A 22,008-nucleotide genomic window follows, 5' to 3' on the forward strand; every position below is an offset into this window, starting at 1 on the left:
CTCCCGCCAGCCGGGCGCGCAGCGGCAGCACAGGCCCTGCGGCACACCGGCCGCGGGGCTCACCCCGAGCGGGACCCGAAGCCACGGGACTTCGGCAAAACCCTCCCGGCCCGGCGCAGACCCCGCCGGGAGCCGCCCCGGCCGCGGTGGGGACGCGCGGTGCCTATTCGCAGGCAGTTTCTTACACGTCGGCTCTTTAAAATCACCCCGTCTGCCCCCGCGGGGCTGTCTGCGAGACGGCGAAGCAGCAGCCCTGCTCTGAAGGCACCCAGGCGCAGAGCCGAGCAAACCGCGTGCAGCGGAGGAGAGCCAGCGTGCTCCGTCCCGGAGCAGGCTGGACGGCACGGGGCACCGGGGGGATCCCTGCAGCGTGAAGCCTTCTGTGGGCTCCGCGGTGCTTTTGGCAGACGCGCACCAGGCTGACGAAGCGCTGCAGAGCTTGGCGGGTCACGGAGGAGCGGGGAAGCGGAGGAGCCGGCGGCAGCATTCCCCGTGTCCTGGGCGAAGCACCTTCACACTTTCCCAGACAGACGGTGCTGCCCCTTCCCCTCCGCGCTCAGCCCTGCTCCGCTCCGGATGGCCATCCGTCTCGCTCTCTTCCCGGCAAACGCTTTCCAAACGGCGGCTGTCTGGCAGGAAGTTGAGAGGACAGACCGCAACCGTGACCTGACCTCCTCGGCTCAGGACCTCTGTCTCTTGCAGGCAGCGACGCCGGCAGCAGCAGGGTCCCGAGCGCTGTGAACGGAGCAAGGCAGAGCTGCGGGCAGCAGGACGGCGGCAGCTTTGGCCAGAAGGGCTTTGTTTGGCCATCAGAGGAGGGGCACGAGTAGCTACCAACAGAACAGGAAATGAGCTGCGAGATCACAGACCCTTTTAAACAGGGGTTTTCATTAAAAAACCAAAACAAAACAAAAAACCAAACTGCTTCCCCCACAGGCACCAGCCAGGGGAGCAGCAGAGCCCCAAGTCCTGGGGCGGGATGTCCGGGGCGAGGCGCAGAGGCGCTGGTGGTTTGGTCAAAGGGCAAGTCCATCCTGGCCTGAGCAGGACCGCAGGCAGCGCGGGGGCCTCACTTGTGCTTGGCGCGGGGGAACTCCTTCCTGCCCTTGTCGCGGCCCCCGAAGTAGCGGACCCTGTGGATGGCCTGCAGCTGCCGCTCGATGGTGGCCCTGATGTCCACCTCGTCAGGGATGTGGACGTAGCGCACGTTCCTGCCGGTCACAAAGAGCTCGTCCAGGCGGGACACGACGCCCTGCCTGTCCGTGAAGGTCACCTCGGCCAGCCGCATGTTCATGAAGGCGTCCACGTTGGTGACGTGCCCCGTGGCCGTGCTCTCGTCGCGGAGGTCCACGGTGGTGACGAGGCCGTGCAGGCCCTGCAGCAGGATGACCAGGCTGTTCTCGGCGATGGTGCGCTCCTTGACCGAGTGGCTGACCTCCATCGCGCGCCTGCGGCGGGGAAGAGCGACACGCCGTGCTGGGCGCCGCCCCGGGAAACCCACCCTCCGCACCTTGCACGCTCGTGTGCGTTCGTACCGCGCTCACCTGCACGCTGCCCCTCTCCCCCGTCACTCACGCTCTCCCTGCGCCCCCCTCGCGCACTGGGGTGCTCGTTGCCCCCCCCCTCGCGCACTGGGGTGCTCGTTGCCCCCCCCCCCCTTGCACACCGCCCCTCTCCCACCCGCAACTCGCCTTCTCCACGTGCCCCCCCCCCCCCCCGCACCCGCATGCAAACCGCCCTTGCACACTCACCCACGCGCCGCCCCTCCCCTCCCCTCCCCTCCCGCTCCGCACGCGCCCCCCGCACGCCGCCGCCTCCCCTTGCACGCGCACCCCGCCCCTCCCCTTGCACACGCACCGCCCGCCCGCCGGCAGGAAGGGGCGGGGGCGGCCGCGCCTGCGCGTCGCCGCCGCCCCGCCCCGCCCCGCCCCGGTCCCGCCCGCAGCGGCGCTGTGCGGGGACCGGTAACGTCGCTCAGAGCCCGTCCATCAGCGCCAGCAGCTCCTCGCCCTTCTCCGAGCTCGCCGGGCGCGGCTCCGCCACCTCCAGCTCCCCCAGGATGCGGGACAGCTCCGCCCGCCGCCCCGGCTCCTGCGGGGAGAGAGGCCGCGCCTCAGCCCGCCTGCCGCACTCCGCGACGCGTGGGCCCGCACTGGGATCTACTGGGTGGTACTGGGACGGGCCCCAGCGCCCGCCAGCGTGGGCCCGCAGTTGGGACCTACTGGGGAGTACTGGGATGGGCCCCACCGCCCATTAGCGTGGGCCTGCACTGGGACCTGCTGGGGGGCACCCCACTGCTTGCTAACATGGTCCTTTACTGGGACGCACTGGGCTGTACTGGGGCGTGCCCCGCTGCCTGCTGATGCCCGCGAAGCCCTTTAAAAAGGGCTGCAGGCGTTAGGCTGTCACCGCAAGCAGGCAAATGACGCAGTAACAGTTCTCCATCCTCTGTGGCTGAAAACCTGCGCTGATGTTTGTCAGCTTTCAAGTTCTCTTGTTAAACAGTCGCCCAGTCCACAGGCTTGGCAGAAAGTACTGCCGTGACCTATTTCTGGGCTTAAATGAAATGGGGGAAAATTTGTATTTTTAAGTTACTGCTTTGGGTGAAACTCAGTTCTTAGCAAGGCAGGAACAGTGAGAATCAAAGACCTGCAACGCGCTGTACGTACCTGCGTGGCTTCGATGTTGATAACCTTGTAAGATAACTCCTCTGGTCTAGTCAATGCTGCATGTCTTGATTAAAAACATGAAAAGAGTGCTTAGTCTCATGAAGACATACAAGTAAATTATAAATACCGTATTTCCTGAGGCTTCTGTAGGTGTGATGTTTGGACAACACCCCTATTCTTACTAGGCAAATTAAAGTATTGACCCCAGTTTGGAGCCTTTTCCCCATCTTGGATTTTTTTACGCTGAGTGTAGAACAGTGAGAATATCTCTGTAGCTGAGATTAAAAGTAGGTAAAAACATTCTGCAGAAATCATAACAAAGTCTCATTACGTGCGGGCTCCCTGCCAGGAGGGGGCTATGGTGTTCAAGCCTGTCAGGCTCGGCACCTCCAGCAGCTGCACTCTCATCTCTGAAACAGGTACGCGAGCTGGGGGAGAGGAGAGCTAAAAGGGCTGAAGGGATGTCTCTGTTCTGCGGGACAGAACTCAGCACGGATCGTCAGCTGCTGCTGACCGCCAGTCTCACTTGGAGGGGGTGCAAGGCCCTGCATCACGGGAGACGCTACAAGGGAAACGGCTCTCCTTGCTGACCGCCGGAATAAAAAGGTCAAGCCAGGGATACCGCTCCTCTTCTGTTGCTGCAGGGACCATCTGGACCAGAGTAAGAAAATGCTATGGGCCAGCTCCAGTCTCCAGGGCTGTCCATGTGGCGCTACACCACAAACCCCAGACCAAGAAAGATTTGAGCGTACTCTTCCTCCTCGTCCGTTGTGAACAAATTCAGTCGGAATCCCGTCTCGCTGCAACCAGGTGTCTTGGCCTCCAGACCTCCCAGCAGCCTGGCCAAAAAGTTCAGTTCTTCTTTAGCGAGAGGGTTGGGGGCTGTATTCTCCTGCAGCAAACAGCAGTGGGTTCACTGGTCAGGTTACCAGGGAGATGAGGACTGTCAAAATTTGCGTTTTCTGATCTTACATAAATGTTCTTCAGAGCGATATAAATAAATTTCTGCATTGTTAATGGTACAGATTGTGCAGATAACTAGTAATTATCAGCTATATATTTAAAATGCCTGCTTGAATTTATAGACATAGGACAAGATGATTTTCCAGCTAAATTGAATGGCTGGGAAATGGATAAAACCAGCTTTCTGTTTTCTGAAGAGATTAAAATAGGAAGCAAGTATACCAGTGCATAAGCCTGTGTGTAAGAATCTTTAGGAAAACACGCCCTTCCCCTAGCTCAAAAGGGACCGCGGAGCATTGGATGGGGCTCCGAGAAGAACTAAACAGGTTCCCCCAAATTTATCCCATAAGTGTAGAGTATAAAGATGGTTAGTGTTTCCCTGAGGAGATGAACAAAGGGGAAGATAGCGCAACTGTACAGTAAATGATGCGGAGATGATGGATGCGAGCGTTTCATTCAGTGATCCCGTCTATTAAGGGAAGCAGAATGTAAAAATCTGTTGGATGCGGTGAAACTGCTCAAAGGAAACGCTCCCACCACGTGTGAGCGGCTGCAGGACTCACTGACACAGACTAGTTAGCCAGGTGACCAGTGACAGGAAGAGAACATCACTGACCTTTGTGTGGGATGCCAAGTTTTTGGATGATCCGGACACGTGTGTCTCCACTGGCCGACTAACACTGTACCTAGAGGGAAAAAACAAATGAGGAAGAGCAATCTGTTACTTGTTTGGGATACAGGAACTGGAGGAAACAGTACACTGTCTATGGTTTTAGGATATTTTTCTGAAGACTGTAAATAACTGAAATAAGAAGTTACAGTTCAGTTTTATGGCGTATTGAGGCATTAAAATGTGTGAGTGACAAAGCTGTAAGAACACTGCTCTCTCTTATTCATTGAATTAAAAAATTACATTAAGAAAAACGTGGAGAAAATAAAGGATTTCTTGAATGCAGTTAAAATTAAATTACATTTCACATAATATGCAGTACCAGATGAGGACACTCTTTACTCAGCTCAACTGTAGACATAAATCAACCTTTTGCTCTTTTCCACAGCTCTTTATACGCATCTGTCCAGATGCGTCGTGTTTCAGGACATCACTTTGTAAAAATGTCAAGCTGATAATAGCGAAAGAGGCGAAAATACACAAGGCTGAGGACATGCTTCTGAACAAATCCATAACCATCAACATTTACTTCACATTTCTACATAGGACAAAAATTACGTACATATTTGTTCCAAGTTTGAGGACTCTGTCTCCATAAAGATCAAAAGATCCTTCCCTTTGTGGAGTAACGTAATTTCCATCAGTGGTGAACTCGGTTCTTTTAACTTCATCTCCATTGTGATTAAACATCCTTAAAAACAAGTCATTAATGAAACGTATTTAGTAGTTTTGTTTTTGATTTTCAGTACTGACTTTCTCTGCTTACTGCACAAGAAAGAGAGGAATAAAACCCTGTTCCGTATGTTGGTAAATGCCTATTTTATAGGATAAATTACTAACAGCTAATTTACTGGAATAGAAAATGCCAGAAACAGCTTAGTATTTTCTTGCTGGGTGACTTAGTCCCAAATCCTGCCCTTTAAGTAGTACCTATTAGAGGTTCAGCTATCCATACAACATGAATGACAGTCTGAGCTCGATTCCTGTTAGACCTCTGCGACGGACTGTTCCTCCGTGAGCAGCCGTACATGCAAAGCACTGCAAACAGTAGAAGCAGCCGTTCAGAACTCACCTGATGAGTCCTGGAACTTCTGTACCCCAAGGAACAGGGCCTGATATTGGCAGCACAAAGCGACCATTAGAGCTTTGCACTTTATCCTTCAGAAAGATAGAGACCTGCAAAAGAATATTCCACCTTTGAGAAAATCAATTACATATCTTCTGATCCGAATTCTTTGAAATCTGACCTTGCAGCTTTCCTGGGCAGGTTTCCTAGAGATTTTGATGTATATATGATATAGACCAAAGCCAGTAATATGGAATTGTGGCCCAGAGGATGGGCACACTGATCTAACGTTAAAAAAAATAGGTACTGTTTATGCACTTGAGTATGACCAATTTATTTAGAGAACATCAAGCACAGGTTATGAGTTTCATATCAAGTTTCTACTAAAAGGAAAAACATATTTATCAACTAGCAAATCTGTACTATTAGAGTCCTTTTTTGTGACATTTTAGAATTATTATTATTGTAGTAGATGTGCTCAATTTGTGAATTTTTGAAGAGTGAAATTACAAGCACATCGAGGTGACTGAAAAGCATAAGTAACAAAACCAAATCTACAGTGTAATTGTAACAAGAGACCTTTTATTCTAGCCACAAACTCCCTTCCATTCTTCCTGAGTAGTATATTGGGCTCTTACCCTTATGTGCATGTCCTGAAAAAAAACGAGAAGTGTTTGCCTGATGAGCTGAAATTCGCCAGCGGAGAGACAGCCGTATGTCTGGAAAAGAAAAACCATCACGTAAGGCTTTGCACGTGTACCACATCCAAGCCAGGTAAAGGGGGAAACAAGTATATCATAATACTGCTGGCCAAAACTGGTACGTGTGTGGCAGGGGAAGCAGAAATGACGTAAGGGGGGGTGCTGCTGGTCATTATCAATAATTATTATCCATGACTAAGAGACTGACTTAATTTCTGCTGAAGTCAGTGGAGACTCTGATCAGGCTGAATAAGCAATGTAGTGATTTGAACTGGGCCAGCAGAAAAATACCACTTGACTCGTAGACCTCTCCCTCTCCAGAAGCCCTTTGGAAACATTTAATGAATTCACAGAACTTTTACCATTTCATGAAACCAGTTCCCTTTCACTGGGACACTCATATTCTTTGTCCAAAGAATTACAGCAGTTACAGGAGCAAAATTTGCTAACTGGGAGGCTGATTTGTTTCCTTCTGGTTAAACAGAGGGGAAGGTTATTTGGATGGTTCTCTGAGGGTGAGAACATATCAGTCTCCACACTTGATGTAGTACTTAGTCTCTACGATTAGCTTCAAAGAGAAAAAAAAAATTAAATAACCTCAAACCACAGTGCCTCCCACCATTTTTCTAAGGATTCTTACTCCAATGAGCTGTCGGAAAGTTTCATCCACTTGGTTCAGAATGCTAGGGGAATCATGTATGAAATCCTTGATCGCGTCCAGGTGATTGAACGTGATGAGCAGAATGTCTTTGGGCCGAGGGCACAGCAGCACTTGGTATTTGAAAGCCATTGTCATAAGGTCGTACAGCTGCAAAGCAACATGGGGAAATTTTGTTTCCATCACAACAGAGAGAGCGACACCCCTTAGGTCGCTTCACGTTGATGTAGAAAGGGATTTAGACACTTAGGCTAGCGCCTGCCTGTGCTAAGAAGAACCATTTCAGCTTTATTTCCTAAGAAAATAAGACCTCTGCAATCACATCATCAGCCCTCCTGCTGGTCTCCCCAACTGCCTTTAAAACTGCTGCCAATTTCAACAGTGACACCCAGGCAGAACTCTCTCAGGTAATCCAGTTCCTACTTTTTTTTTTCAAAATTTTCTGCTGGATATACTGTTTGCAGGCAAAAATTCTAACACCTGCAAAACAGTGAGTGTCAGTGAGTATGTATACAAAAAAAAATATGTATTTATACACATCTGCATATGTATATATTTTTAATATATATTTTAAAATCCAATAAACTTAAAGAATGCTTACTGAACCTCTTAAAATCAAACTCTTGGCTATTAAAGCTACCATGGATTGCCTCAAAGCTTCCTTGACTTTGTTCATTTTTACAAAGAAAGCAAATGGAAAGAGAGCTGTTACAAAATGCTTCAAAATTACAGTGAGGTGAAGCCATGTACTAATTATCGCAATCAGAAACGCGTGACCAGTAGCACAGAAGTCCAGCACAGTGAGGACTGGGCAGGTGGTCGTTTTTACCTTGTCCATGCTCGCCTGGTTCAGTCTCATGATCGAAGCGTGAGCTAGCCGGTCGTACACTGTTCGCAGAGCTTTCTTGGAATAGAGTTCCTGCGGTTTAAACAGCTCTTCCATAAATTTTTTATTGAACATGGTTGTGATGATGTCATTCATAACTGCAAAGAGAAAGAGTCTGATTTTCCTTCAGAAACAGCACATTCATCCGATTCATTCCCCACTGAGAACTTGGACACTGACAGCTGGGAGGACTGACGTGAACGCTTACCTGTGAAGACTAGGAACACAGCCACAAAAGAAAAAAGGAGGAGGAACTTCTTCCTCCTCACTTCTTAACATCAACACTTTTCTCAATCCCGCATTGGTCTAAGTGAGCAGCATGATTCCTGCTGACTGTTCCCAGGGGCTGAAACGTTACTCAAACTGTAGACAACAAACCCCGTTTTCCAGTGGGAATAAGACTGGTTTTGTTGCCTTGTTTTCACAGCAATGGCTGGCACTTTCCCCTTTGTAAATAATTTTTATAGGCTACTCTTGCATGCATTATCTATAAAAGCTACAGTTCTGCTTCCCAAGAAGGCTCTTTTACATCGGTCTAGATTTTTGCAAACTACAGCCAGCTGACTCCGCCTGGTCTCTCTTTAGCCTTTGACACGATTAGTCTATTTTTCCTTCTAAACAGAAGCTCCTGAACGATTCAAAGCTCCTTCAAGCATTTGTGTTAAACGGATTAACGCTCAACGAGTACTGAAGGAGGCATTTATAACACTGGGATTTATGTCAGGCCATCCAGGGCTCTCGCACAGCAACAACTGTGGATACTAGGGCAGTTCGAAAGCACGGAACTCTGGACTTCCTTATGTGGGCTTCATTTTTAATACGTGTAGATTTAGACATGGAATTGTTATGTGACTTACTCAAGAGCCTGGAGAAATCAGGAGTACTGAGTGTAAGGGCTATGCTCTGGTTATCGAGCTTTTAATGGAAAGAAGATAGAAAACATTTTGCAGTGATTCAAGCAGATGCAATATCTTAGCTTTTGTGCTGGATCTGATACTTTTATCATACATCTGATACATTCTACAGAGTTATCATAAAGAAGCATTTATTTCTCTACCAAAAAATGGAAAATAAAAGATTTCAATTCATAGATTACTGCACAAGCATGATTTTTTTCTAAGCAGATGACTGTTACTAAAGCTCATAATGCCAGCTGATTCTTATGGATTAGAAAAATCTCAGCAGAATTAGTATTAAAAAAAAGAAAAAGTGAACATACATATAGTGGTAGCGAGCAGCTCTTTGAAGTACTGCTCTAGTTCTTCCCTGTGGGTTAGACACCTGGCTTTTCCCAGCTGTGGTACTGAAGCTACGCAAACAGCCAAAAGAAAGCTACTGTCCCAGTCACTTCATCTTTTCCTAGGTGGTGAACTCTCAGGGAATGTTGCTAGGTACGCCAAGACACGGAGAGCTGTTTTCCTCAGGGCAAGTGCCTTCCGATGAGACTTGCTCTCCCTGCTTAAACCTGATGTTTACAGGTTTCCTCCTACGCTGGTGTACATGACTGGTGACACAGACATTCCAGCATCCATCGCGCTGTACCCAACGGGGCTCACCAGTTCCGGCTTTAAGTACCAAACCGATACAGACAGGTCTCAGCTCAGTTTCTGAGCAGCACGGATTACAAATATACTTTGTAATTGCAAATGGGAAAAAAAAAATCCTCCCCCTCCTTGCTTTGTTTCAAAGAAACTGTCCATAAAACAATCCCGCCTTGCAGTCTGGGGCAAAAATCCACACTTTTCAGTAGAGAAAATCGGAAAGAGTGTATTAGTATATATTTCATTTTGCAAGTAATCAGTTAAGACAAAAATAAGAACTTTTGCCCTGTAGTGCTATCAAGAAAAAAAATTCAAAGTTGTTTGCATGTGTTGTCTGCACAAAGGCTTCTCCTCCATCCTCGGAGAGTCACTAATAACCAAAACCGTCAGGAGACTGACAACGTCCCAGTACGCTGACGGTAGCTGGTAGACATTCACAAGGGAATCGGAAGATCTGCGTTAACCACACACCCAGCCTTACATAAATTATCTTCTGAAATTAAAACCTCTTCTATTGGCTATAAAAAGAACTGAGAAAGACATTAAAAAATCATGGTAAAGGGCAAATCTCACATGGTATGTTTGATAATGACACAGCAAAGAGATCTGGAAGCACAGGTAGTCCCTAGGGAGAGATTTACATCATTCTAACAACGGAAAACAACAAAGAAAGGAGTGTTAGCTCAGGGAAAATGGCACGCCAGGCAACATAGCATAAAAGCAGTTTAGCAGAGAGGGGTTTCATCAACTGGGATGAGGCGAGGGAAACCAAGTATAGACAATGCGATGGACAGAGGAGAAGCTGAGGATTTACGGTGGTTTTCGCCTACACGTGCCACGTCACTGGTGACAGACACGTTCCAGCCTCTAGCGCGCTGTCACGTAACATGGCTCGGATGCGTGACATGAGACTGGAGTCTTTACGCCTGGATTATGCCTGTGCTTCCTGGAGGACATTCAAGGCAGCAGAGGGCAGTTGCGATTCCAAAGCAGTCACACACTCTACTTGCAACAGGTTCATAGTTGGTAACAAGGTCAAAGGCAGAGGAAGCCGCCTTGTCACGGCTTCATCAGCAATAGACCCGGCTGGTTGCTCCGTGTAACTCTTCAGAGATCGCCCCAAGAACAGCGTTCACAGGGAAACTTTTCTCTCACAAAAGAAGCTGGTTGGTCAACATGGGATCTGCATCTGTGCTGCTACCACCTCCATGTGATAAAGTGGGCTTTCATACAACTCACCATCATTTTGGATGTGATAAAAGAGGAATATGGCATCTTTTAGACTTCTGACATACTAAAAGCTGCAAAAACGTGTTCTTGAAAACAGTACATAATGGTGGCAAAAAAAAAAAAAAGCTGGGTCAAACGCCAGGATATCAATATTTATCTTCAGTAAATATTTAAAACCTACAAATTATGCTTATTTTGAAAAACACAAATCATAACCCTGACCTCTCTTAAAAGAGAGCTGCTCAAAAAGGCACTGCAAGTTCTACTTGTGTTCACCTAGCAAAAAATCTGAGATGGTTCAAGAGACACATTTCCTCATCCAGCTCCTCACTGCATCCCTCTGCTGGAGGTGACCATTTCAAGGCAGAGTCCAGAAGGAAACGCACGCTCACACCTCAGCTGCTCCCCTGCAGAACCTCATGGTGCAGCTCAAACCCACCTCCAGGGATAATTTCAGTCAAGATGAGCTTGGCTGAAGCATGGCACCTGCTCCTTTGTGACCACTCTGCAAGGGTGGTGACCACTAGCAGAGATGGAGAAGCAGCTAGGATGGAAATGCTGGAGTTCACCTGTCAAAAACCTAAGCAACGAATTAGAAAAAACCTTGGAAAAATGCAGTATACATAATAGTCCTGCATTTAAGCAGAAAAACAACCTTCACAATGCTCACACAATTATATGCTTGCATTAATACGATGCTAGAAAAATACAAATATCACTTTGGCTAGAAAGACCGCTAGGATCAAAAGTTTTGATCTATTTGTAGTCTTGGTTAAATTAGCAACTTATTTTTGAAGCCATACGATTTTGAGATACTGTCTGTTTTTTCTAAGATCTATAGTTAAAGTGCATTTTAATGGAAGGTGGGTATTATTAGTCATCTTTGACACTATGACTAGAAGGCTGCAGGAACAGCACACAGTGTGTTCACGTACAATGAGCCTCATGTGTGCATGTAGTGGTGCTCGTCTACCGCATGCAGCTAGAAGATTACAGTACCTCGTTTCCTGTCCACATCTGTCCATTCATCTACACGAAGCATATAAAACAAAAACATCGGTTCAAGAAGTAAGAACAATAGTTTCAAGGAGAATAAAAGAAATAAACTAAAAAAAAAATAAATCTAACTAACGGACTGTGCTTAACAGGAACAAACTCTTCGGTTACTTGACATCTTTCAATTTCAATGAGCACACAAAAGACGAAACCGTGCCCTCCCCTTGGAAAAGATCCTGTTGCTTCAATGGAGATAAGGTTTTACCCTTGATTGGATCTTAGCAGGTTTTGCATTGAGCTTGGAAAGTTTTCAGCTGTTTTTTGCACTTTCAAGTGAGAAATATTTGAGTGAACAGCTTTAAGCATTAACAAACCCCGCAGGGCGGACAAAACCACATCTCAGTAAAATTAACACCCAGTTCTTTGTAAGACAAAATACCTGTGTGGATAAACTAGTACAGATCTGGTTCTCCTGCTGAGATATTCCACCAAGCAAGGCTGAGGTAGTTTCAGCTCTCAAGCTAGACCTGTATGAATAGCAGTCAACCTTTGGCAGCTCATTCTCCGAAGACACACACGAATAATTAAAAACCGCACTGCTGTACTGAAACCTTTGCTGTGGTTTGTCACTTCTTCACAGTGGATTGGCAGGAGAAGGAAAAAAATGTAACACCCTCTTCAGAACTGAGTTAACATTGAGTTGACTTCTATTACAAAATACTACGGTTCCCTGAAGCGCATTCTCCATCCCATGGCAAGAAGCTGCGAGAATTTTTAAAACCAAAGGAGTTTTAATTTATAAGTGGTAAACAAAGAGGTGCTCAGCTGTAAGCTGGATTTTTTGTGCACGCATGCGAATGCACAGGGCTCTACTTTTACAATAATTTTGACAAAATGCTTGACTGACACATTTTTATAAAAAGCAGATAAAGGTCTCAGGGGCTGCATTATGTTATTTGAAGTTTTTCGCAATTGCGCGTGCTTCTTCTGCACAGGCTTTACAAAATTATTCCTACTTCCAATTGCAAGGCAATCTGGCCTCCCAACACCTGGACTGGGATGCCCAAACCCTGAGTTATTTTGATTCCAGGAGCGTATTTCTGAAGCTCTAACCTCTGAAACAAGTACAGAAACACTGAAATGTATTTAAACTTCGAGCTTCTCCGTATGCATTTTACAAATTGGCTTCGCCGATACCTTCAGGCAGTTATTACCACAGAAACCTCAGGAGAGCCGATTAGCTCAACAGACTTTGCTTCAAATTTCAGACAGGAAAAACACACACACGGTTAATTGCTGTGATGGAGCTGGTAAACCGTGGGGAGGAAACGACTTGCCCAAGTCTCCTCTCCACGACAGACGCTGCGATGCTCTGCTACTCCCCAAGCCCCCTCCCAGTAACAGCACAGCAAGCGTTCCCGTCACACAGAGAACCAGCACCCCAGGGCGAGCTCCCTGCCCGGGGCACTGGCAGCCGTGGCAGAGCCGCTCCCCCCGTCCCTCGGGGTCACCCCGGCACCGCCAGCGACTTCCCCGCGCTCAGCCCGGCCCGGCCCCGCACGGCACGGATAGGCCGCGGGGGGCGGCCCCCGGCTCAGGAGCGGCTCCGGCCGGCCGCCCCGCCGCTCACCTTTGCGGGCCTTCTCCCCGGGGATGCTCTGGGCGCGGAGGCGCTGGTCCAGGATGTAGAGCATCTCCCCGCCCAGGTTGAGGAACAGCAGCGGCAGCGTCCGGACCGACATGGCGACCGCCGCTCCCGCCGCCGCCGCCGTTGCCGGGCAGCCGAGAGGCCAATGGGGAGGCCCCGCCTTGGCCGGCGGCGGCACGGGGGCGAGCGTGCAAGCCCCGCCCCCTGCGCGTGCGCGCGCGCGCAGAGCCGCCCGTGCGCGGAGCCGCTGCGCGTGCAAGGCGGCTGGCGGGAACGCGGGCACCCGCGGCGCGTGAAGGCCGAAATACCGGTTTAATCAGTGGAAATGAAGAATTTGCAAGGAAATCATTTAAATTAAGAAATTTGAATAGAATAAAGAAGCGCCCGGTGCTGCCCGGAGCCTCATGGGATGACCGCGTACACCCCGCCTCAGAGGAACCGGGGGGATTTTGGTGAAAGCCACAGAAAGCTGGCAAACGGGGCCACGGTGATCTCGTTAGTAAATCCTCCTTTAGTCCAGCCACCGCCGCCGGTGGGTTCGGTGTAACACACACAATCGCCAAGTTTGGGAACGACAGCGGAATGATTTGCCAGAGAACAAACACAAATTTACAAGTCCGCCGGGAAATATCAAACTTGATTATTAACGCGATTTCTACAGATGCAGAGCTCCAAATGAACCTGTGCGTTCCCGCGAGGAGGAAGGGTGGTTTGAGCTACTGCCAGGGCTGCTCTGTTCCCAAATAAGCAGCATTTCACCTCATTCTCTCTCCTCATTTGTCGTCCCACAGCCCAAATCCCTGCCGAGTGCTGCCGAGCAGCTGGGTCAATGCGATTTGCCAGCGCGATCCCGCCAGCTCGCTGCGTGACGCTGCTCGGAGGCCTTCGCGCTTACTGACGTCCCTGCCACGAGGCGGTGGGGAAGCGCCCCTGCGTCCTCCTCTCGCACAGATCGAACTGCTCCCAGCACAGCCCAGCTGTGATAGTTAACTATCCCAGCCATAGGGGCTACCAGCTTCAGTTCTCCACCCAGCTCAGGTAAATATTAACTCTATCCTGGCCAGAACCAGGACACCAGCGCATCAGCCTTAAATTAAACTTCTAAAACGCTTAAACCACTCACTGCGCTTTTCTGGGTGCTCACCACGGCTGGAGCACCTTTCCTATGAGGCCAGGCCGAGAGAGTTGGGGCTGTTCAGCCTGGAGAAGAGGAGGCTCCAGGGAGACCTGAGAGCAGTCTTCCAGTGCCTCAAGGGGGCCTACAAGAAAGATGGGGAGAGGCTGTTTAGTAGGGCCTGTTGTGACAGGACAAGGAGTAATGGTTTTAAAATAGAGGGTGGTAGATTTAGATTGGAAATTAGGAAAAAATTTTTTACAATGCGAGTTATAGAACACTGTCCCAGGTTGCCCAGAGAGGTGGTGGATGCCCCATCCCTGGAAACATTCCAGGCCAGGTTGGCCGGGGCTGTGAGCAACCTGATCTGGTTGGAGATGTCCCTGCTCCTTGCAGGGGGGTTGGGCTGGGTGGGCTTTGAAGGTCCCTTCCAACCCTAACCATTCTATGATTCTACGACCACATACGCACATAAGCAAAGAGGCTTTAGGTCTTTACGTAGTTATTTATTGATAGAGAGACGCTCACAGCCTCGACGCGCCGCTACACGGGCGTCCCCTCGCGCTGCGCCTCTTTCTCCCTTGCAGCTCTCGCTCTTGCTTGCCACTCTCTTCTCTGCTTTAATCTCTCAGCTGCTTTCAGCTTCCTCACCTCCTGAAAAACCTGCGGGAGGAGCACAAGGAGGTGAGAGACAAAGCCACTGCTGCTGAGCAGAGCTGCCCCACGACCGCTGCTCGCATGCAGCACGAACCCAAGTTCCTGCAGCAGAGGCCAGGAGGCACGGCGTGCAGCAAGATCAGCTCTCCTTCCCGCGCACCTCCTCCGGGACTCCTGCCAGTCCTCTTTTCCGGGTACCATTTGGAGGTTTGCCGTCAGAGCTACCCAGTCTTTTGTTTATAATTTCATTGGACTGAAACTTAGTATTTACAGACTGACAGCACACCCAGCTTTTTGAACTGTGCTCAGTTATACCGAGATATATTGCACGTGGCAGTTACACCAATGTAGTTAGACCAAACGAGAGCAGACCGTGGGCGTACCCACATCTCTGCCATCAGATTTAACAGTCTTACATATTAATTCCCATACCAGGCTGGTCTGAGTTGTACATTTCTGAGCAAACTGGTAGCACAATCTGAAGTTCTCAAGCACAGCACATCCACAGCACAGGCGTCACTGCCTGCCACTTAACTGTCTTTTGTGGAGCTCAGCTTACGTGTTTCTCCACAGACACGATCATTGTCTCCTCAAATTCAAAGCACAGATTAAAAGGACTTATCGATCAGTCTTTTCTAACTGTCTTAATTGTCCCCTTCTATAAAGACATTCTTTCTACTCCAGCTACGTGGCTCTCTCCAGATTGCTCCATACCTTGACACACAAAGCCTTCTTCACAAGCCAGCGCTTGGTGATCCTTCTGGTGTAGGGAGGGGGCAGGGTGTACTGGATATTCAGCAGCTTGCAGGTGTTTTCAAAGATATCATAGCGGACACGGCGAAGATATGCAAGTAGCTTTTTCCGACGATCTATATCCATCAGCATGCGACGACGGTTATTTTTATCCTGTAAAGGACTTAGCGTTCACTAGATTGCAGACAGATTATACTTCCACTCCAATAAATTACTTAGAATAGACCAGATTATGGCTGAAAGGAAACAATCAGGTTAAGGACAGTATCTTGGAAACATTTTTCTTGGCAGATGCTGCAAGCACATTAGGTCACTACAAGGAGATTGGAGAAGACTTAATTTACTTTTCACTGAAATTGCTTTCTTCATTCTGTGTCTGCATCTTCATCCCCCAACCCTGAAGACTGTTTTCAACTGGTATGCAGTGTCAGGTGGCGGCAAAAGCTGCAAGAGCTTGGAGGCAAAGGCCATAGGCGAGGTCTACTGGATCAAAACTCTGCTTCCCCTCAAATGTATTCTTCCAGAGATAACAGAGCAGCATTTACCTTTGTTTTTCCAGAAATTAAATGAGAAAATAAAATGTGACTTGGCTCTATCTGACCGTTTGGGTTGTTCTTTGGAAGACAATATACGTAGCTTGAGCCGCACCATTCAGAGCAATCCCCCATGGGAGACGTTTCCCTATGCTATTCCAGCAATTTGTGTAAAAAGCAGGTGTCATCCAAGTTAATTTCAAAAGGTCTCTTCTGCCAACACATTGGGTACAACCTCTGGCTTCTTAAAAAAAAAAAACCAGAATTCTACTCTGTTTTGCCCTTCAAGCTTTTATAACAAATAATGACGCACTTTTTTCAAATGCAGTTAATTAATCCGTTTCCCACCTTTTGCACTGCATAAGGAATCTTTGATGTATTTTGTCATAAATTCATAGCTGTGATGTTCCAGATTTGGGCTCTGAACCCAGGTAGCTTTAGGTAGGGAGGTAGTCATTATGGCATTAACACGGTCCTGTCCGCTAAACTTTTTCACAGGCAGAACCAAGAGAGGACACAGCTGCTGAAGGGATAACATCAGTTACACTGAAAACTGAGCGGTGCAGCCACACCTGCAGCAAGGATGAATTTACCTACACTCCGTACAAAGGTATCTGTTCAGCCACTTCCACCGATCCAGTAACAAAAAAGAACACACTCCACATTTCACTCTGTGAGAACGTAGCCGTGCCTGCCAGCAGCTTCCCAGACTGGCACCAGGGAACAGTTATAGCTACTTTATAAACCTTCTTAGGAAAGCCATAATCCTCAGAATTAAAATCCTTTTGTTCTAAGATGAGAAAACAACCTGCACAGCTGCTGCCTCAGACGTGCGGGCTCAGATTACTGATAGTTACCTTGGGATGCCTCTGAAGATGTTCCTCGTAAGTGCGTATCTTGGCAGTCAACATAGCAACTATAAAGAGCAGACACAAGAAGCCGTGTGAGAGCAGCAGCTTTCCAGGGTGAGACAGTATCATTTGCATTCCCTTCAAATTGCCAGTTGAGGACTGCTGTTCTTCTGGGCACCCACTGCACCACGGCAAATATTACCCCACAGCCCTCTGAGTAAGTGCCAAACAAACCACAAAATACAACCTACATAAACCAGAGTCAGAACGGTTACTATTATGGAGCTGCTTAATTAGAGGTTAGAATTTTAACAACAGATCATATGCATTTAGCTGTAAAATGCCTCTTGCACTTGGTTAATTACTGGTGACTTTACATTCATTTCACTTCACTTGGGTTACGCTTTGGAGGAACAGACACAAACGAGGAGGTTCTTTCTAAGAGCAGCAGCCAGCTCTGCGCAATTTCAGGCTTTGGAGAAAGGTGCTGGTGGCATCCTGAGAAACTGAAGTACAAAGGAGTGCATCTTGGTCAATGGCAGTGTGACATGCATCTCTGCACTGATGAGGGAAATTTGGGTTCCATGGCTCAATCTAGTGGTTAATTTTGGTAACGAATGCAGTGCAATGCTTCATGTCACACGAGCACTTCAAGCAGAATAATGCACGTTGCCTTTGGAGGGTGGATATGGAGTAGGAATTTGGAAAGCGCCCTGGCAGACATCTGCCAGTCTGTGCATGCACTGCCTCTGGAACATTCCAAACCCTGAAGAGGTCCTCCAGGGCCTACTGCAGGCTACCTGCCTCTCACGTCCTCTCCTGAAGGAGATTCTCCTAACTGATACAGGAAACTTGAAGTGCTGGGGTGGGAATAGATGAATAAAAGCAGAGATGTATCATCTGCCAACAATATCCTTCTACTTTTTTAACTTACCTTGCACCTCAAAGGAGCCATTGTCGTTGGGAGACCTCCTGACCTTCTCCACCAGCTGCTGTGTCTTTACTTTCACCTTCTCCTTCTGCAGATGACAGAAAAGAGCTCGTCACTTTCTCAGGAACACCAAAGGTCTGAGATACTCCAGCTCTCTTCCCAAACGCCCAGATAAAGGCTTTGTAATGAATAGCTTCACTCAGTGTCCATCACAAAATGTGTAAAAAGTGCTGCAAAAAAGGACCTGCTGTTTGCAGGGCAGCGCTCAGAGTACAGCAGCGAGGCAGTACAAACAGATCTCAGCAGAACACAGAAACACCATTGTTCACACCATGAGCCCAGGCACACCCTTCTTGCCAAGATCACAGAAAAAGGGCGTTGAAGAGGCCCCGCTGCTCGCATGAACAGAAGAGAGAACTGAAGCTGACCTCACACGGCAGCAGCCTTTACTTTCCCCATCTTTTTAAGCTTAAGTGGTAAGCAGCAAGAAATGGCGAAATCTTTGTGCTACCTTATGATTTGCTTGCTTTGTTTTCTGGAAATACAAAAAGTAAAAGTCATTTGAAGAACATCTGCTGTCCAGTGTACTATTTTCTGGAACGCAGGCCAACCATCAGCAGTAACATAACAGTTCATCTCCCCCGTGACTGCCTGGTATTTTCCGCTCTCCTTTTAGTATGCAGTTATTACCACAAAGAAGGCAGCATGATAAATTTTAAGAGCATACAAAACTTATCACTGTCATGTATTTAACAGCCCCAGATTTACAATTACCAAGCAACACATAAAAATGAAGTGAAGGGCTTTTAACAAGATAGACAAGTCTTACACAAAGGTGCTCATTAAATCTTCTAGGTTTTTATGCGAGTAGAACGAAACTAACCTGGCTTGCCATTTCCAGTGACAACAGTCTTCTCACTACATCGTCAACACTGCAAGGAGATTGCAGATTAGTTTATAAGCTAGAAACGAAGTACATTTAACAACAGAAATGAGGTTAGGTTTTCAGAACATAGTAACTTTTATCAGCTTTTATTCCACAAATTTACAGCAACTCTCCTCGCCTCCCAGACGTGTCAGCCATAAACTCCTCCTGCATTCCTAAAAAAAATCGTGGCTGACATTACAGAAGCATCAACTGCTGTGGGAAGCACCGTTATTTCAAATCATGATGAAGACTCATCAATTCCCAAAACAATATTATGTGCAAAGTGGGTGCTGAAGATTAACCCCCAAGTAAGTGCACAAGGAGAAAATAATGAGTTTGAAGACCGGCTCACTCAAAGGTCTCTGACAGTCCCAGTTACGCCACTGGGGGCTCTCCATGCACCACACACGAGCAGTTCTGCAATCAAAGCGTAGAAATGCTAAACTCCACGTCCAGATTTCAGAAGCAGCCATTCATTTTGAATTTGAGCTACACACTCTCTGGCACCTGAGTTCAAGATAAGCACAGATTATGTCTAATAAGATTATTTCTAGTATTTCAAGATTATTTCTTTTTTCTTTGGACTACAAAGTTCACAGAAGATGTGGGCAACCAGCACTTTATCTTACGTTAACTAAACAAAAACCTCACCAGACAGCTTTTGTGAATTTGACTTTTAAAACTACTTTGCAATTTTTGTGAGCATAAAGCACTAATTAATTACTGAGCTGGTGACAGCTTCCACGTATTGTGGTTGTGTGCAAGACACAAATCTCCGAAGAGAACAGTCATTCCCTTTCCCTCTATCATACCTATTTATTACTGGGACGTTGGCATAATCTTTCTTCAGCATTGTGGGAGGAAGATCATCCAAGTGGCTGGGGATGTCTACAAAGAGAAAACTGACATTTGAGGAAGAGCAGTACAAAGTCAGAGCTCTGAACACGCCAGCAAACTAGATCAGAGGAAACAAGCTGCAAAGAAAATAGATTGTATGCTCCAAACAAGAAGGAATAATTCAAGAGATCAAGCTGAGATGGCAGGAATTGAGTGGATAAAATCGGTCCGGTGTCTTGCCTTCAGCACGCCGGATTTACAACATGGTGTACAGTCCACTGAGATCAGTGATCTCCTGCTAATGCCAATTGCTAATTTCCCACACGCGAACAAGCTGCTGAATTTTCTGAATAACTTTTGAGCTTGCAAGGAAGTATTTCTGGAAGCACAGAATGACAAAAAGGTTTACAAAGGGACCTTATGAAGTTTCTAGTCCAATCTCCTCTTTGAAGTGGGACTGTCATATTTTTTTTTGTCTAGCAAAGCCTTGAAAACCGCTGAGGATGGGTATTCCACAGCCCCTCTGTGAAGCGTCTTCCCACGCTGCACTGCCTTCCCAGGGAATCCTTCTTTTGTGTCCAGCTGGAACACCTCCGAGCCGCTACCTGGGACCACTGCCCCTCATTACCCTGTCTGGCACTACTAAGAAGAGTCTGGCTCCCTCACCCGTGTAATTACCCATCAAGAAGCTGCAGGATTGCACAATCCTGCAACAAGGGTTGTATTTTCCTCTCTCTTCTCATGATGAGCTCTGCATCTTTAAAGGGAAAACCACTAATTTCCCCAAATACCCTCTTCCTGCAGCATTAGGGTACAACTCTGACCATGTCCACAGTAAAACATTTTGCCACGTGGTCCTGTTAATGCTGACATACCTTTCCTCTTTCTTCTCACGGGTCTGGCGTAACATCTGGCTGTCTGAATAAAGGGACTGCAAGCTTGATGGAAGAAAACAAAGATTTATCAGACTTGCGTGCACTTTTTAACCTATGTGTACATTAATTACAGCCCAGTCTGTACTAGAAAACTTGTCAGAGACTCCGAGGTGATCAGTGGCCAGCCAGGTCTTTTGTCCCAAAGGAGCGTGGAACAGTTCAGCGTGGTTCTCACGCAGGCGCTAAAACAAACGGGTGAAGCCGTGCTGCTCCAGGGTGATCCGAACCCAACTGATGAGAAGCACAGAGCAGCAGGAAGAGACTACAGACACCAAGCAGAGAATGCGAGTACTCCCCAGCTGAACTGTGTTCATTTAGAGGGTTTAAACTGATGAACTAATTCAAGGAATTTAATGTGAGTTAGACGGGCTGCTCCGGACTATCCCAGCAGCGGAGCGCAGAGGCAGTGAGACCCAGAGACAACCTTTGACCGGCACGGCTTGATATGGACGGCAATATTCATCAGCAGCCTGGAGCCGTTCTTTGACCTTGCAAGAATGAACTCTTCCAGCTGCTCTTTCAAGGTCCCTGCTACCAGAATCGATATCTGCTTCGATTATTCACCCGTGCCTCAGATGTGTTTTCAAGCACAGACTCTGTCAGTCTGCATCCACACGCAGAAGCCACGCCGGGACTCCAGCCCCGACCTCGGCCCCGCTCACCGCAGCTTCGCCCCAGAGATCTCCGGCTCCGGGAGCCGCCTGAGCTGCTGCGGCGGGGCCCCGCCGTGCCCGGGGCGGGCTCCGCGGCCAGCCCCCAGCCCTCGGCCCGGGTACCTCGGGGCTGGCTGGCCCTCGCCCCCGCCCGCCGCCCAGCCTGCCCCGGGCACGGGGGGGCTCAGCGCCGCTCACCCTCGCCCTTCCCTGCGGCCCCGAGGGACCCCCGGGGTCCCGCCCGCGCCCTGCCTCCCCAGCAGCACCCCAGGCCCTCCCCGAGGTCACCCAGCGCCCTGTGCCCTCTCAGAGCCACCTCAGGCGCCTTCCCCCTCGCCTCAGGCCACCCTCGACCCCAAGACCGCCCCCTCCCCTCGCCCTCGGCCCCGGTGCCCCCCGCCCGGCCTCCTCTCCCTTCGCCGGGCCCCGCTTCCTCTTCCACCCTCCCTCCCAGCGGCCTCTCCGCTGCGGCCCGAGCTCCCCGCCCGCCTCACCGGCCCCGCCGCCGCTGCAGGCGCTCCCCAGGACGGCGGCCCCGCCGCGGGCCGGCCCCGCCAAGCAGCGGCCCAGCGCCGCCCGCAGCGCCAGCATCGCCCGTCCCTCACGGCCCCGCCGCCGTGGGCGCCGCCATCTTGCCCAGGTTGAGCGGCCGAGCGCCGAGCGAGGGCGAAGAAGCCGAGCGCGTCGATGGGCGGGGCGCGGGTCGCGCTGCCCCCGCCGCCATCCCGGGCCCGGTCCGCGCCCCGCCGGCCGCCCCGGGCTGCTCCCGCCGCAAAGGCGTCCCGAGC

General features: G+C 49.1%; 3 protein-coding genes across 5 annotated transcripts; all 3 read right to left on the reverse strand.

Annotated features, from left to right (window-relative positions):
• Positions 1–868: 868 nt before the first annotated feature.
• Positions 869–1,974, reverse strand: LSM10 (LSM10, U7 small nuclear RNA associated). 2 transcript variants are annotated; one of them, XM_086765006.1, is made up of 2 exons: positions 1,858–1,974; positions 869–1,448 (listed from the first exon to the last, which is right to left on the reverse strand). In XM_086765006.1, exon 2 carries the CDS (start codon positions 1,439–1,441, stop codon positions 1,070–1,072), a length of 372 nt encoding a protein of 123 aa, XP_086621132.1. In that variant the 5' UTR covers positions 1,442–1,448; positions 1,858–1,974; the 3' UTR covers positions 869–1,069. The 2 variants fall into 2 exon arrangements, with proteins under 2 accessions (XP_086621132.1, XP_086621133.1); XM_086765007.1 differs by lacking the exon at positions 1,858–1,974 and adding an exon at positions 1,752–1,768.
• OSCP1 (organic solute carrier partner 1) lies at positions 1,879–13,138 on the reverse strand. 2 transcript variants are annotated; one of them, XM_086765005.1, is made up of 11 exons: positions 13,011–13,133; positions 11,384–11,413; positions 7,557–7,711; positions 6,710–6,877; positions 6,007–6,087; positions 5,375–5,478; positions 4,865–4,993; positions 4,249–4,318; positions 3,422–3,561; positions 2,670–2,733; positions 1,879–2,091 (listed from the first exon to the last, which is right to left on the reverse strand). In XM_086765005.1, exons 1-11 carry the CDS (start codon positions 13,120–13,122, stop codon positions 1,975–1,977), a joined length of 1,170 nt encoding a protein of 389 aa, XP_086621131.1. In that variant the 5' UTR covers positions 13,123–13,133; the 3' UTR covers positions 1,879–1,974. The 2 variants fall into 2 exon arrangements, with proteins under 2 accessions (XP_086621131.1, XP_086621130.1); XM_086765004.1 differs by lacking the exon at positions 11,384–11,413 and having other exon boundaries at positions 13,011–13,138.
• A 1,495-nt stretch (positions 13,139–14,633) lies between these two features.
• On the reverse strand, positions 14,634–21,866 carry MRPS15 (mitochondrial ribosomal protein S15). The gene is made up of 8 exons (XM_086765195.1): positions 21,715–21,866; positions 20,508–20,570; positions 19,608–19,683; positions 18,751–18,799; positions 17,871–17,955; positions 16,943–17,001; positions 15,514–15,705; positions 14,634–14,805 (listed from the first exon to the last, which is right to left on the reverse strand). Exons 1-8 carry the CDS (start codon positions 21,809–21,811, stop codon positions 14,686–14,688), a joined length of 741 nt encoding a protein of 246 aa, XP_086621321.1. The 5' UTR covers positions 21,812–21,866; the 3' UTR covers positions 14,634–14,685.
• Between the last annotated feature and the right edge of the window lie 142 nt (positions 21,867–22,008).

This window comes from Chlamydotis macqueenii, chromosome 22, assembly GCF_036417535.1.
Source record: "Chlamydotis macqueenii isolate bChlMac1 chromosome 22, bChlMac1.mat, whole genome shotgun sequence".
Lineage (NCBI taxonomy): Eukaryota > Metazoa > Chordata > Aves > Otidiformes > Otididae > Chlamydotis > Chlamydotis macqueenii.